The sequence below is a fragment of the Thamnophis elegans genome, chromosome 5 (genome assembly GCF_009769535.1).
Source record: "Thamnophis elegans isolate rThaEle1 chromosome 5, rThaEle1.pri, whole genome shotgun sequence".
NCBI lineage: Eukaryota > Metazoa > Chordata > Lepidosauria > Squamata > Colubridae > Thamnophis > Thamnophis elegans.
The window spans coordinates 64935265-64950618 of NC_045545.1; the positions used below are offsets into that span (position 1 = coordinate 64935265).

Genomic DNA, 15354 nt, shown 5'->3' on the forward strand with positions numbered 1-15354 from the left:
TACCAGTCCTCAATAGAACTCATTGGATTTTTACTGAGTATTAAATAAATGACGCAAAACATCTGGCAAAGGCTGAAAGATCCAAGCCAAAACGGAGCAATTTTGAGGACCTTAAATAAATTGACGTCCTGGGTCAACTCAAGCAGCCTCCAGGGACGTTTATAGTGGTGGACATCTGGGCCCTGAAATGCCCAGTTCAGTTAAAACACGAGCTACGTTGACCAATTAGAACGAGACAGTTTTTAAAAACAAACACTTTCATCTTCCCGCTGTTCCGCACCAACGTCATCTTCCCTTCGAACCAATAGGAGGCAGCGGAGAAGTACAGAAGCGGAGCCCAAGGGCTCACGGGTAACGTTGTTTTTCAAGGGCAGCTTTAATTACAACCGCCTTGAAGTGAACTCTATTTCCCACAAGTCGCTTCTGGATTTTTATGGGTTTTTTGGCTTAATACTCCTGCAAGCAAGCTCGGGAAATATATCGCTCAGCTGATTCGTAGCGTCTGGCCTACTTCTCTACTCCCCCCCCCCTCTCACCTGCTCGCTGCCTCACAGGTGGGGAGGAGCAGAAAGGCAACTGCATCCCAACTTCTGGGCGAGAGCCGGGAGGGCTGTTCCGGACTTTACCTGAGATCCATGCTCAGTGGCATTAGCGAGCCTGGGAGTAAAAGTCTTGCGGTCCCCGAGATTATAAGAACGTATACGGATAGATGCTAAATATTAGGTTTGTGGACCTGCGGACTAATTTCTGAACTTTAGAGGACTTAGTTTTTGTAAATACCTATTTCCCCCCCACTTCTGTGGGTTATATTAAACGCCTGTAATTTTCCATTCGTGTACTGGACACAAAACAGACTAGTTTCTGTCCCGGGTTATCTTACCTATTTTATCTGTTAAAAGAATGCCAAAACAGAATGCTTGTTTCTGTTATTGAAAAGAACAGGCTGTCAAGAGCAGATTTGGCTTCCAGAGGAAAGGAATCAACCTTGCTCAGATAGATTTTTTTCCTTACAGATGGAAGAAGAGAACAGACTAAACAGCATGAAAATACAGAGGGGCATTTTGTTGCCAGATGACCAAATAACAGTATTACATCAGCAGATGATGGAAAAGTGTGCATCCTATCGGCAGAAATTGCAAAGTTCCCATGAAGCACAACAACATCAGGCAATACTTGTTCGAAAGCTGCAGGCAAAGGTAAAAAAGCAATTCTGTAAATAGTGACATCCAAAAGAAAGTGGTTATCTTCTTAGATGCACAAATAAATAAAAGAGTTACAGAGGTGTTAATGGGACTGTGCAAGAATGGAGGAGAATGTTATTCAAATTCCCACTCAGTTATGGAAATTACTAAGCAATTTGTGGACAATCCTGTCTTTCAGCTTAACCTTTCCCAGAATACAATGGTTGTGAGGATAAAATTGGCAGTGGTAATACTACTGTTAAGTTGCTGAAAGAAAAGCAGAATATAAATGTAAAAGATATATTTAAAAATGACCAGTTTGTGCTTAAAATTTGTTCTAAAACTGGAATTTATAAGTGAATATATGTATGTAGGCATCTACTTATAGATGAGAAAGCAGGGAAAATGCCTTAATTGGTAACAAATGTGAAACTGTTTAAATGTGCACACAAAAAGATGTACACTAATTTTCTGTTTGCAGGTTTTGAAATATCGAAATTGGTGCAAAGAATTAGAAAATCGTCTGGAATCCAACAGTGTGAGTAATGATTTTTGTAATTATGTGTTACTAATGGTGTGCCATGCAAAAGAGAGGAAGGTGCATGAAGTTACATCCTATGAAATACTTAGCTTGGTTGCTTGCTTGCAGACATTTTATTATCTGAAGATAACAGTGCTAGTGAGTGTGAGGTTTGCTCCTTCTTTATGTAAGAGAACTTGCCTTTCAGTGTTGGTGGGTGTGGTTTTTTTCCTTGGTAGTCCCTTGATTACAGTATTGTTTTCTGCTTGTTTGTCTGGTGTCTGGTGATAACCCCTGCTTATTTGGGTGTTGGCTGCTGGAAGGGATGTGTTCTGATCTTTTTGTTTCCTTTTTAGCTTTTTGTGGGTCTTTTGAACAGTGTTTAAATATGGTTAATTTATGTGTGTCAGTTGATGGCTTTGTCTGAATGCCAAGCTTCCAGGAATTCCCTACCGTTTTTGGATTTAGTTTGGTCTAGGATGTTCATTGTTTTCCAGTTAAAGTTTCCCAGCTCTCACTAGCATTGATGACATTATCTAGTTGGGTAATGAAACATCTGCAAGCAAATAACCAGGCTCAGAAAGCACCAAGGACTCCACAGTTCTGAGCTACAAAGATTCTCTTCTGTCCGCACCATCTTTTGTCCTGGGCTTTGTGTCCATGGGATCCCACCTTGTACTTTTCCTTTGCTTTCAATTTCTCTTTCTCTATAACTTGAACCCCAAGATGACTTTTTTTTTCAAAATTCCCTTTGCTTTTATATCTTCAACCATCTTCTTTATTGGTTAAGGAAGAACTGTTCAGTAGAACTGATTCCCTTTCTCTTCTGTACCTGCAATGAAACAATTAGAAAGACCATTGAGAATATTTTAGGATCTTCCAACCTTAGTTGTTACCAACTGATTCAAGTAATCCTTGACTTACGACCATAATTGGGACCAGAATTTCAGTTGCTAAGGAAGACAGTTAAGTTAGTCACACCTCATTTTATGACCTTTTTTGCCACAGTTGTTAAGCAAACTGCTGCAGTTAAGTGACTCCCATGGTTGTTAAGTGATTCCCCCATTGATTTTCCTTGTCAGAAACTTTTTTGGAAGGTTGCAAATAGCGACCACAAGACTCCAGGATGCTGCAACTGTCATGAATACAGGTTGGTTACAAACATTTTGATCATATGACCGCAGGAATACTGCTATTGTAAGTATGTAGACGAGTCATGAGTGGTTATGAGTCACTTTTTTCAGTTCCATTTTAACTTTGAATGTTCGCTAAACAAATTGTTATAAGCCAAGAACTATCTATATTCAGATAGTGAATTATTATTGTTATTCTCCGCTGAAAATTCTGGTACAGGAGGCCATTATCCTCACCTTGTTGGAGGTTTACTGGAGATCCTCACAATCATACTCCTTTTCTAGTATTCTTATAAATATGTTCTTGACTGAATTCTCCTCAAATTCCTGGGTCTCAGTATGTGGGTGCACATATAATGCCATTCCACGTTATCTTTTGTCTGGTGTATTCCTTTTGAATATGTTTCATCTTCTTTCCTGGCATTCCATCCATGAATTTCATTTTACCAAGTTTCAATAGTACCTTTCAAATTGTATTTGCTTTTTGGTGTTCTTCTTTGATGCCGTATTCTGTGCATTTCTATAGGTCCCCTGGAATCCTCATGTTATGTGTTTTGACCTAAACCTTCCTATACTTTTATGCTTTGGGCACTTTTAGATCCTGCATCTCTCTCCCAGTCCTATTATCAGTATTTAGCATAGATAGCACTGTTTTCTGGATTCTGATAACCATCCCCACTTCAGATCCATGCACTTAGTTTAATTGTAATTAAATGAATATGGCTTAGTACTATGCTATTGATTATCCATTTGATCAGTGTTTTATAATCTGATGTTTAATTAAGGCTTTGCTTTCTCACAAAGGATTCTCATCTACATCTACGGGATCACAAAGTGGAACAGAATCTAGAAAATGTTTTGGTTCATTTGGAAGAAGAACAACAGAGGTAAATTAAACCTAATTGTAGAAGTGTGTTGAGTAACAGTACAATTACAATAAAGGTAGCCCTTGCTTTGCGATTGCTTTGTTTAGTGACTGTTTGCAATTACAAAAGTGATGAAAAAGTAATTTTACATCTATTCCTTGCATTTATGACCTTCACAAGTCCATAAAACAAAGGAAACCTGAACACCATAAGCATAATTGTGGTTTCAGTTAGCAACTGATTAACTTAATGGTCAAATTGTCAGTCCCGATTTTGGTTGCTAAATAAGGAGTATTTGTACTGATGCTAGCTCACCTTCTCAGAATCATGCTTATTTGTTTAAACTATCACTTTTAAATATCAGATGTGAGAATTTGGGTAGAGTTAATATCTTGCTTCGGAAACACTTGGACAAAGCCAATGAAGTGAATGGGGCACTCCAGGAAGATATCAATAAATTGACAGATGATTGGACAAGAGCCAAAACTGAATTAGAGCACAAAGAGAGTGACTGGCGCAAAGAACGGGAGGTAAGAATGTATTTGTAGTAAGATTATGGAAAATATAAGGAGAGTAATTTTTTCCTAGACAATCTTGTATTCCAATCAAATAGAAATTCGCCTGCTTCAGCTTGAACAGATATTTGCTGATAAACATTAAGAAATCAAACTGATATAAACAAATGTATATGATTCTAGAAGTCAAAGATTACTAGATCTTTGGGAGATGGGAACCAAATGCTTTCCTTTTTTAATAATTGATCAACTAATAGCCATATCTTGAAAGTTGATTCATATTACAGAAAAAGAATAGTAAGGATAAAGTTTAAGGGCATAAGGTTTAAAAGATTTTTTTTTCTTTGAAAAAGTATATTCCAAATTACTGTGGTGGGATAAAACATGTTTATCACAAGTGTTGCCACTTGTAATTTTCTTGTTTTTAGCTGTTTGAACACTATAGGCAATCTGAACATGATCGTATCCTTGGCATTTGGCGGCAAGTGGTGACATTACGTCGGCATTTTTTGGAAATGAAGACTGCAACGGACAGGTGAAAAGGAATGGATTCCTTTATCAGATAAAATTGTATACAATTAAATTGTATGTGGAAATATCCTTTTTCTATGTATCAGTGAAAGAATTATGATATGTTTCTTTCACTGCTGTATAGGAAGGAAAATTCTTACCTACTCCATCTCTCTTCTGAAGACATTTGGTTTAGTAGTGGTTGAGTTCCACTATCAATAGATTGGTAGAATTTAGTATTATTTATTTTTACTCCAGGGATCTGTCTGAAATAAAAGCTGACCAAGTGAGGCTTTACGGCTCTGTATTGATCAATTGTTTCCATGTGAGCTCGCATGCACAGTTTTGGGAGACCAAAAATTTGGAACAGTCAGTCCTAAGATGCCAGCTGCAGGAACGGCAACAACTTGGTAAAAAATTGGAGAAAATAGATGTGGAGAAAGAAAAATACCAGCAAGCAAAAAAAATTATAACATTACAGGTCAAAGGGGATTTTTCAGAGAAAGATCTTCAGAGCAGGTAAGTTCTATTTAAAAGGTCTGCTAATTGCTGTCACTGGTTGTAATTCTTTATTCAAATTATACTGACTGTTAGTGTCACAACTTTATCAAGGAAGACATTTTTGTTAATAGTATGAATGAATTATACCAAATAAGAATTTAGTAGGGAAAATTGGAAAGATAGTGTTAATAGAATATGGGTTTACTAGGGTTATCCTGTTCTTCGTAATTTGGATTGTTTTGTTTTCATTATTTTCAACAAAGAGAAACCCAGTGTACAATAAATCAGTGCTGGATTATGTTGTACAAGGAAAATCTGCCTAATTTGAATGATCAAGAGATGTATTCATACTGATGTATGGCAAAACTAAGCTTCCATAAGGGGAATACACTATCTTTCTTCATAAATTTTTGAATACTTTGATGCATTTACTATTGACCCAAATAACTAATCAATATGATTCATTCTCTCTTGATAACAATGCAGATCTTCTGATAATTGTGATATATGAACAATAGTATTCAGGGAAAATAAAATAAAATGCATGGCTTTATATATACATAAGCTATATTTTAAAGTACCGGTAATATAATTTTGGAGATTGGAGATGTTTTCTCTATTAAAAGTGTGTATGTAAGTAAAATCTTGGGCCACTATATCACAATTAGTGATGTATTGAAAAGGGAACTTGGTTTCCAGATGGTGGCATTTAGTTCCTGTAGGAATATTCTGTCCACAGAAAAGTTCTGCTTTAACACACTGAGAAAATGGATACAGGAATCCTTCTTTGGCTTTGGAAAGTTTATCAACTGCAAATGGTAACAAATATTGTAAAGTTTTGCTTTTTCAAAAGATTAATGTAAATTATATAATTAGATCCTCCCCCATTTTACAAATGGGGATTCTGCTGGGATTTCTAAATGCATAAAAGTATGTGCAGGATTTTCATTCTCATCTTGAGCTTTCAGGGACAATGAGCCACTTTTAGAAGCAACAAGGTAAAATTGTGCTAGCCAAAATATCTTAGTCTGTAAATATTGCTGTTCTCTTTTTAGAGTGCTGGAGTTGACTGCTTTGCTTGAAGAGTCTCATCTACAGAATGAAGATAAGGAGAAGACGGTGAAGGCTCTAAGAGAGATGGTGGAAATTCTGGTATGTTGTCAAGGAGTTAGAGAAGAGATACTCAGTTCCTTGGTTTGTTATCATTTAGGAGGCTTTCCAAAGCCAAAAAAATATTCAGTTCATTGATTCAAAACTCAAAGTTATACAGTCTTACTTCATGCAATTTTAGTGATAACTGCTTTTACAAGTTAAATGTTGGAGCACAAGACGTTTTGGAGAGAAATGTACTATTTGCTACAACACTAAATACCTAATGTTTATATAATTATACTATAGCAATGGGAAAATAGGTTAGGCAGGTATAAAGTCAAATTATTTTTGCTAATGGAGTTTGAAAACATGTATGCAATATGTAAACTGAATATCACTTTTAATAGCTAGTTAAGAAGTACTAATTTCCCTGTACTGCTCTGGAATCTTGTAATTCTTGATGGATTTGCCTACAAATAGAACTCCTTTTGGTATGCTTTCATATAAATATTTTGGCCAGTGAGATATGCCCATTGCAGTTTTATTGATATGTTGTCATTCAGTATTTCCATTAAATTATGTTCTAAGTCTTGATGTTTGTGAAGATTCAGATTCTATAAACAGTGATTTAATTCTAATATCCTTATTTTTTCAGAAAGCTAATAATTTGAAGATAGATTGTGACCAAAAACCAAGCAAAGATATCAGTGAAGAGATATTTTCTCTGCAACATGTATTGACAGAAATTACCCAGGTAATATAATTTGGATAGCTTTTCATGATTCTGTTACTTTTAAAAATATAAATTAAATATCACATTCCTTTGCCTAGAGGTACACATTTGGATATTGAGGAGCATACCCGGTTTCTCCCAAAATAAGACTTCCCCGGATAATACTGTAAGCCCAATCGGGCTTTTGAGTGCATGCGCTAAAATAAGCCCTCCCCCAAAAAATAAACCCTCCCCAAAAATATTGCAACACAGCAGCAGCCATGAGGTGACCATACTCACCACCTCCTGCACCTCAAAAATAATAAGACCTCCCCGAAAATACGGCCAAGCGCTTATTTGGGGGATCAAAAGTAAATAAGACTCTGTCTTATTTTCGGGGAAACATGATACTTTGTAGTGTATGGCTGGCCTTTGTCCACTCATAACAAACCACTGTGATGAGTGTGGCCAATCAGAAAAATACATTTATTGTACAGCAGGCATTACATTAGAGGCCCCAATTTACAAAATATAGAAAAGTATTATGCCAAAGACTTACTGATTTACAATAATTTTTGTTGTCATCTCAGGCTATAGGGGTTCTTAATGACCAAAAAAACCCACACAGTTTTACGTCAAATCAAATCAAAGTAATATTGCCCTCCAAAACATAGGTACTTCCCTGTGTTAGCTGACTGCTTATACCTGCCTCCACCTTGCATCTCAAAACCTGCTGAAGAACACAGTATTTGTATTTTTTGAAAGGACAAAAAAGAAAGTGTCATCCTTAGTTCGAACATCAGGTGGTTTCCTATTGAAGGAGTTTTCTGCCCCACTGCCTTTCCCTTGACTTTTCACGAGGGAGGACTTTTTTCACTACCCATTTGCCTTTGCAGAGTGGTCAGATAAATTTTACCTGGTACCCAAAAGTAACAGAGACTTGAGCCATAAAAAGCTTTATAGTTAATAATCAGAACTTTGAATTGGACCGAGAAACCTTCTGGTAACCAATACAGCTTCAGCAAAATTTGTGTTATTTTGTTATCCTTGTATTAACCAATCAGCAGAGTTCAGTCAGAGTGGATTGTCACTCACTGGAGGCTTTTAAATAGATTGGATAAGCATGGTGCTGGACTAAATGACTTACACACCCCTTTCTGTGTAATGTATTCTGAAATACATTTTCAGAAGAAGAGGTAGATTGTTGGTTATGGATTTCTTATGTGTTTAGAAGGAAGACAATGCCTATCTTAATATATTAGAAATATGTTCATAAACTTGTTTTGTATTTAATAACAAAATAATCATATTACTTTGAGACACTCTGGAGAACATGTTCTGTTGTTTCAGAAAAATGTATCTTTCATTATGTGATGATAGTCAATTTAAATGGGAGAAGTTGTTTTGTATTCCACCCATCGCTTCTGAAATACAGACATTCTCATTACATATTATTTGGATTTACGATATTTGGAGAAACAGTTATCAAGGTTATGTTTTTTCAATTGTACATCTCCAAAATCCAGCACTGACAATAGTGTGATTATTCATGGAGAACCTGCTTATAGATCTACATAATCAGTCTGTTATTCCACAATCTCATGAATTGCAAGTTCTGCTGGCAGGTTAATTCTTATAAGCAGTACTCAGCATATGGATAGTGGATGTCAGATGTAATACTGAGATGCCCTAGTCTTAATTCAACTTGGTAAGCTTTTGTGCAGATATAAAGTATGAATAAGGTTAGTGACTTACCCATTGTTCACTATAATCTTTCAAAAGAATAAATCCTATGTGGGTGATTCTGGGTAGGTGTTGGTTTTAATATGAAAAACTAGCAGAGTGATATTGGTTTGGATTTCAGGCACTTATTAGTGAGAATGATGCAACAACTGGCATCAGGCAAGTTGAAAAGTTTGCTGACCCTTGTGGTATCATGGAACTGAATACTGGTGATTCAGATGTGACCCTCCTTCTTTTACGTGATGTGCTTGCTGGGAGAAGAAATCAAGTAGAGGTAAGAGGACTGATAAGGATACTTCTTTCTCTTATAAAAATTTCAACACTTGGTCTCTGTAAATATTCACTCTTCATTCTCTCATCATGCATTTTAAGTCTGATTTTCTTGGGTTTCTTTTCTCCTTTTGCAGCAATTGAGGCAACAGCTATTGGAAAGTCAAGATTCTGCCACTGCTTTGGAAAAGCAACAAAAGCAGCAGGAAGAGCAGTGCAGCTTCCTAAGAGATAAGGTAGAAAGATTAGAAGGAGAACGAGACACATATGCAAGCCAGCTTCAGCATTTACAATCTGTACTGGAGACTTACCGTAGGTATGCATTAGGTTAGCTTTCTCTAGCTTTAAAGTACCTTCTCCAATGTGCGGCCTTCAGATGTGTTGCGTTTGCAATTCCTGGAATTCTTTTGCCTCCCCTGATTAGGAGCTGTAGTCTCAAAATATCTGAGAGATGCCAGTAATTCTTTTTTTAAATATACTATTAATCTATATAAATATATAAAAGCGAAATACCACTCGCACATTATCACAAAATCTCCAGAACTGTAAAGCCTACAAACTTGAAATTTGGCATGTATGTTGGCTCTTGGCTTCTAGGTGCTAACTAAGAAAGGATTTTTCGAAATGACCATCAAATTATTAGTATTTCTTATACAGTAATTAACATGCTCTGATACTAAGGAGTTCTACTCTCCCTCCCCACCTGAAAAGAACTCTGTTCCAACTGCCAGTTGCCTTATATTAACACACTTTGATGCTAAGGAGTTAGGCATTCTACTCCCCCTCCCCACCTGAAAAGAACTCTGTTCCAACTGCACGGCAGGAACAATATTCCATTATGTGTTTCAATCACCGACCACTACTGACCAAACTCTGTCCACATTCCGTTACCTCAGTTCAAACTGGCAGATGTTCCACTTCTTCACTAAGGAGTGGTCTGGGGCTCTTTACAGTACTAAAGATCAGTACCACACCAACATGTCTACACCTTCCATCTATGGAACTGCTTCTGGACTCAAGGTGGAGGGAGCGATATTCCCTTATGTGTTTCTATCACCAACCACCACTGAGCCGACGGATTGTGAACCGAATTTCTACTGCATAGCCTGATCATATAGTTTCGTCATGAAGCATGGGTATTCAGCTAGTTATTAATATTAACATTTCTCTTATATATCTATTTGCTGTTGCCCTGTTAGTTATTATTCATTTCCAGCATATAAGCAACTACTTAACAGGAGGCTGCTGTTTCACAGTGACCATGAAACCCTGGACAAATCTAGAATGGAACTGCAGCAACAGCTGGAAATTTTGGAACAGGAGGCCCAGCATTTACGCCAAAGTAACACAGAGCTACAGCTGAAAGGTGATATGGCAGATGGAGAGAAAGAAGAAAGACAGGATGAATTGGAAAGGCTAATGCGTGAGAGAGAATACATGTGAGCTTTTTTGCTTGTTTTCTTCACACATTCCCCAAAGAGTAATAGTTTGCCCTAAAAAAATGACCCGCTCCCACATTATGCATCTGTTCTTCTTTTTTGTAAATAAAACTTTTTCTTAATCATTCTTTTGGAAGATTAATTTTCTATAAAGACACATATATTAATCTAGTTGTTCTAGTTGTGGCTTTAATATAATACTTTTTAGTAAGTTAGTGATAGTGTTGACTAGGTTACCAAACTTAGTGTCAGATGAAACATCCTAAGAATTGGGGTAGACTGTAATTAGTTTGGGCACATTTTGGCTAATATACCATAAAGGCAATTAAACCTTTACCTATGATAGCCTGTGTAAGCTACCTTGCAAAATAATATACTCGTGTGTGTATATTTAGAACATGTGTATTTAAAACTATTTAGAAAATGTATCCAGTATATTGACACAAGTTGCAATGCTTCAATATGCCAATGCTGGAAATAAGCATCTTCAGTTTATTGATACAGCTTGACAGAAAAAAAAATAGAGTGCTTTTCTCTCTATTCCCTCCATTGTACTGTATTTGAGTTTTGTAAATTTTACTACTTTGAGTGAATTAGTAGTACCTTGGCTGCAAAACCAGCTTTCAATACTCTTAGGACAGTTTTCTTAGGGCAGAATATTGTTTTGTTTTGATAGAAAATACATGTATATTAGCCTTTTTAAAATATTTTTTTTCAGTCAGGAAGATCAAAATGCTCTTGAAGAAAAGCATTCATTAATAAAAAAGGAATTGATAGCTATGAGAGAATCATTGGAAAAATCTCATCTTGATGGAGAACTGATGAAGAAATATGAAAAATATGAACTTGCTTTAGCTTTAGAGCAGGTACTATTAATGTACTCTTCTTGTTGAGACATTATCTTATACTTGAACTTAAACTAGAAATGTGTAAAGTATAAATGTCATATTCAATGTTATATACTATATCGTTTCCTCATTTACTAACTACATTCTGATCTATTGACTTGATAGTGAGGCATAACTTACTGAGTAAGTGAACAGTGGTGTGAAGATCACCAGTAGCTGTTGTCTTATTCAGATCATGTTCTCTCATAGAGTGTCCTCTCCAGTCACAGGGCTAAAAGATTGCATAAACAAGCTATCTCTTCTTGTGCTGCTTTACTCCACAATGCAGTGCTTCCTTAAAAGTGCTAAATGCAAGTTAACAAGCTCAGCTCTATGACCTTAATTAGTTGATTAGAACCCTCCTGCTGGCTGCAATGCTGCCTGAAACGTGGGGGACCGTAATTAGTTTTACACTGAAGGTTTTTGTTAAACGCACTTATTGATCAGTAAAGATACTAAATGAGGAATGGTTGTAATGGTCAGGCTAATAAAAAAATGTAATATATGTTACATATTTCCTGAGTTTTATATAGAATTCCAGTTAATAATATAAAAACAACTTGTCCCGTTCTAAGTATGTTAAGCATAGAAATATGTTGTCACACAGAAGGCAATTACAACACCATCTTTTCCTCTCCTTATCCCCAATACTATTCCTGAGATTACATTGTTTAGCCATAATTGGATGAGCAGAATTTGGCGCATGTTCAAGCCACTGAATATAAATTGTCAAAGTGATTAATAGATGCTTGTATTTGATGCGTTTCATTCTGTAAGGCTGAAGAGTCTCTTGCAAAGCTCACCAGTGGGCACAATAGGCTGAAGGCAGAAACTGCTAACCTTCATGATACAGTTACAAAGATGAGTGCCCTTAATGAAGCACTAGCACTGGATAAAGTGAGTTTAAATCAACTAATTTTCAAGGTAAGAACATGTATCAGACCTATTGTTTTTAAGCTGAATGGCATGTAGTATGAAAATAAGGCATATGTTAATTCAGTGATTGTGTTCAACTCAGAAGTGTTTCTTCAAGCTAAGATTATCTTTATTAATTGTTGATCTTTAATTACATTCAGTTAGAACAAGAAAATCAGACACTCTTGGACAAAGTAGATTACATGGAAAGGAGATGGGCTTCCTTGCAAAAGCAGCTTAACCAGGCAGAAAGAACAAATGAAGAATTAAGTGCAGAGAAGTGTCGTTTGGAACAGTTGCTGTATGAGGCCGAGGAGCTGCAGGAAAGCTCACGGAACGAATTGAAAATATTAACAGGTGAAAAGGAAGAGGCAAATGAGAAGCTGAGTCAAGTGAGTATTAAAAGCGAACCTGCATAAATATATTCAAGCATTGTTTCCTATGTCAGAGGCCGATGATTGGAATACAATCAGGCAGGAGCCCAGCAAAGTTTAGTACACTAATTTATAGAAGAAAGTTGGCCTGGGATGCCAGAAGTTTTTATTGTGGGGAGGGATGTTTGTGTTTGTTTGTTTTTGCTGTTTTTATTTGTTTTATGAGTTGCCCAGAGTAATAGTTCGCAATATAAGTTATTTTTTTTTAAAGTACATAAAACAGTTTAAATTTAAAGATGTAGTAGATTTTAGTATTTGTTTTATTGATTTATCCCGGTGGGTACTATACAAATTTTTATACATATAAGTAAAAAAATAATGAATATTTCTTTTTTTATTATGGTATCTATAATAGATACCATCTATTATGGTATCTATTTATACTAAACATTTTTTTTTCTTGTAGGTACAACATCAGAATGAAATATATCAAACTAGTTTGGAACAAGCAAATCAAGAGCTAATTCATACAGGGGAAATACTGTCCAAGGCTTCTAGAGAAAAGGAATCGCTAATGCGTGAAAAAACTGCTTTGGAAGTACGACTAAAAGTTGTTGAGAGAGACAGACTGACTCTTACAGAGCAGGTGTCAAAATTTAGGTAAAGTGTTGGATGAAGATTATTTGAATAAATAACTATCTGTTCATCTGGATTCTGAAAAAAAATCTTCATATTTCATAATACAAAGCTCTTGTATTAGAGATAGGTCTACCCTTGCAGAAAGCAACTTAAGAAATAAATAGCAGTTATATTATTATACCACATTATTATACCACCTCTTATACACCATATTATAAGAACCGTGATGGTGCAGTGGTTAGAATGCAGTACTGCAGGTTATTTCTGCTGACTGCTGGCTGCCAGAGGTTTGGCAATTCAAATGTTACCAGACTCACGATTAACTCAGCCTTCCATCCTTCCAAGGTTGGTAAAATGAGGACCCAGATTGTTGGGGGTGATATGCTGACTCTGTAAAAGGCTTAGAAAGGGTTGTAAAGCACTATGAAGTAATATATAAGTCTAAGTACTGTTGCTATTATTCAAACCTTATTCAAGTTTTAAATTATTTATATAATTTGTCAGATTTGCTTTCAAGGTATAAATACAGTGCACACACAAAAGTGTGTTCTTTCCATATTAACTATCTGGTATCAGCTTGGCATACAGATATTTACTAAAGTTATTATAGTTTATATAGCGAGATTCTAGTTGGAGTACTTCAAATGTGACATTTTTTCTCATTGTGTATTTCAGGTTTCATAGTGTTGTACAAGAAAGAAGCAAAGACTAAATGCCAATTTTATGTCTGGTTCTTGTAGGTCAGGAAAGGATCTCTTGGAATCAAATTTCTTCCAGGCTCAACAGCAATTATCTGAATTAAACATTACCCGAGATCAACTGGAAATGAAAATGCAGACAATTAGCCAGGCCAAAGAAGTGATACAAGGTGAGAAATAGTTGGAGTTTTCATGAAACAGTAGGATACTTATATTTTCCTTGGTTAACGGGAAATGAAATTAAGTAGAAATTCTGGTTTTTCTTTGCTTATTATTTCAGGAGAAGTGAAATGTCTTAGGGCTGAGCTGGAAGCTGCAAAATCAAAAATTGAAGAAGAGAAAGAAGAAAAAGCACAGCAGCTATCACAGATAGAACAGAAGCACCAAGAAAACCTCAGCCACTGCTACGCTGTACATAAAGAAGAAATGGACATACTCTCTCAGAAGCTGGCAAGCATTGAAACAGTTACTCTGTCATTGGTTCTGTTTCTCACATGACTGCTATACCTCACACTATTCTATTATACGCTATTATACAACCATTTTTTTTCTTTTCTCCAGATGCTCTGTTTCACCTCAACCTATGTGTTCTCTTTCTGGTCAATTCTTTTTGGGGTCATTATATGACCTTAAGGCATAGTATTTTGTCTTTAGTAAACTCAGTTCAAATCTTTGTTTAAAAGCAGAGCCTTTGATTTAGTGGTTAAAGAAGAAATCATTCCTTTCTTCCCTCTATGTATTGATTAGATTTTTGCCTGATGTATTTCTAGAGAAATGAACGTGAACGTCACCGAATAGAATTAGAACATGTTGTCAAGGAGAAAGAAGAGCTTGAAAGTGTCTATGAAAGGAAGCTGTTGGAACTGCAGCAGATCATCACTGAAATTCAAACCCATATGGAAGATGAGCTCATTAAAGCTGAAAATGCCAAACAAGAGGTAGTATGGCTTGTGTTAAAACTTCCTTCTCCACTCTGAACACCATTAGGTTATCTAGACTTCATTCCTCAAAATTCTCTTGCCAGGATGGTAATTGCTGAGAATCTGCATATCTGGAAGTTTGTGCTTCAGCCCTCTTGTTTTTCTCTTTTATTATATTATTTATGACTCTGATATACTAATGTGGAATATTATTGCCACTTATTCCTCTTTTTTATTGTTTTATATAATAAAAAAAATTACAACTGCATATCTTCCAACTGGCTGTTACTTACACATATACCATTCACACATAGGCCTGCCCATGTTTGGTGTCTATCATTCCTTTAGGTAATAAGAATTCTTGAGATGAGGATGTTGAAAATTTTGTAGTGATTTAAAAAGAATTGCTATTATGCAGAATTTGGAGTGATAAAAATTG

General features: G+C 36.0%; 1 protein-coding gene across 1 annotated transcript in view; it reads left to right on the forward strand.

Annotated features, from left to right (window-relative positions):
* Positions 1–562: 562 nt before the first annotated feature.
* Positions 563–15354, forward strand: part of LOC116509438 (centrosome-associated protein CEP250-like) — a 100180-nt gene continuing 85388 nt past the window's right edge. Inside the window, exons 1-19 of the mRNA XM_032218595.1 lie at positions 563–723; positions 1014–1196; positions 1663–1719; positions 3639–3721; positions 4065–4230; positions 4644–4750; positions 4984–5244; positions 6282–6378; positions 6974–7072; positions 8895–9047; positions 9181–9359; positions 10300–10482; positions 11201–11348; positions 12147–12293; positions 12446–12676; positions 13125–13318; positions 14038–14165; positions 14276–14445; positions 14766–14933. Coding sequence (XP_032074486.1) covers positions 1014–1196; positions 1663–1719; positions 3639–3721; positions 4065–4230; positions 4644–4750; positions 4984–5244; positions 6282–6378; positions 6974–7072; positions 8895–9047; positions 9181–9359; positions 10300–10482; positions 11201–11348; positions 12147–12293; positions 12446–12676; positions 13125–13318; positions 14038–14165; positions 14276–14445; positions 14766–14933 — 2754 coding nt within the window. The 5' untranslated portion in view covers positions 563–723. The remainder of the gene's footprint in view (positions 724–1013; positions 1197–1662; positions 1720–3638; positions 3722–4064; positions 4231–4643; positions 4751–4983; positions 5245–6281; positions 6379–6973; positions 7073–8894; positions 9048–9180; positions 9360–10299; positions 10483–11200; positions 11349–12146; positions 12294–12445; positions 12677–13124; positions 13319–14037; positions 14166–14275; positions 14446–14765; positions 14934–15354) is intronic.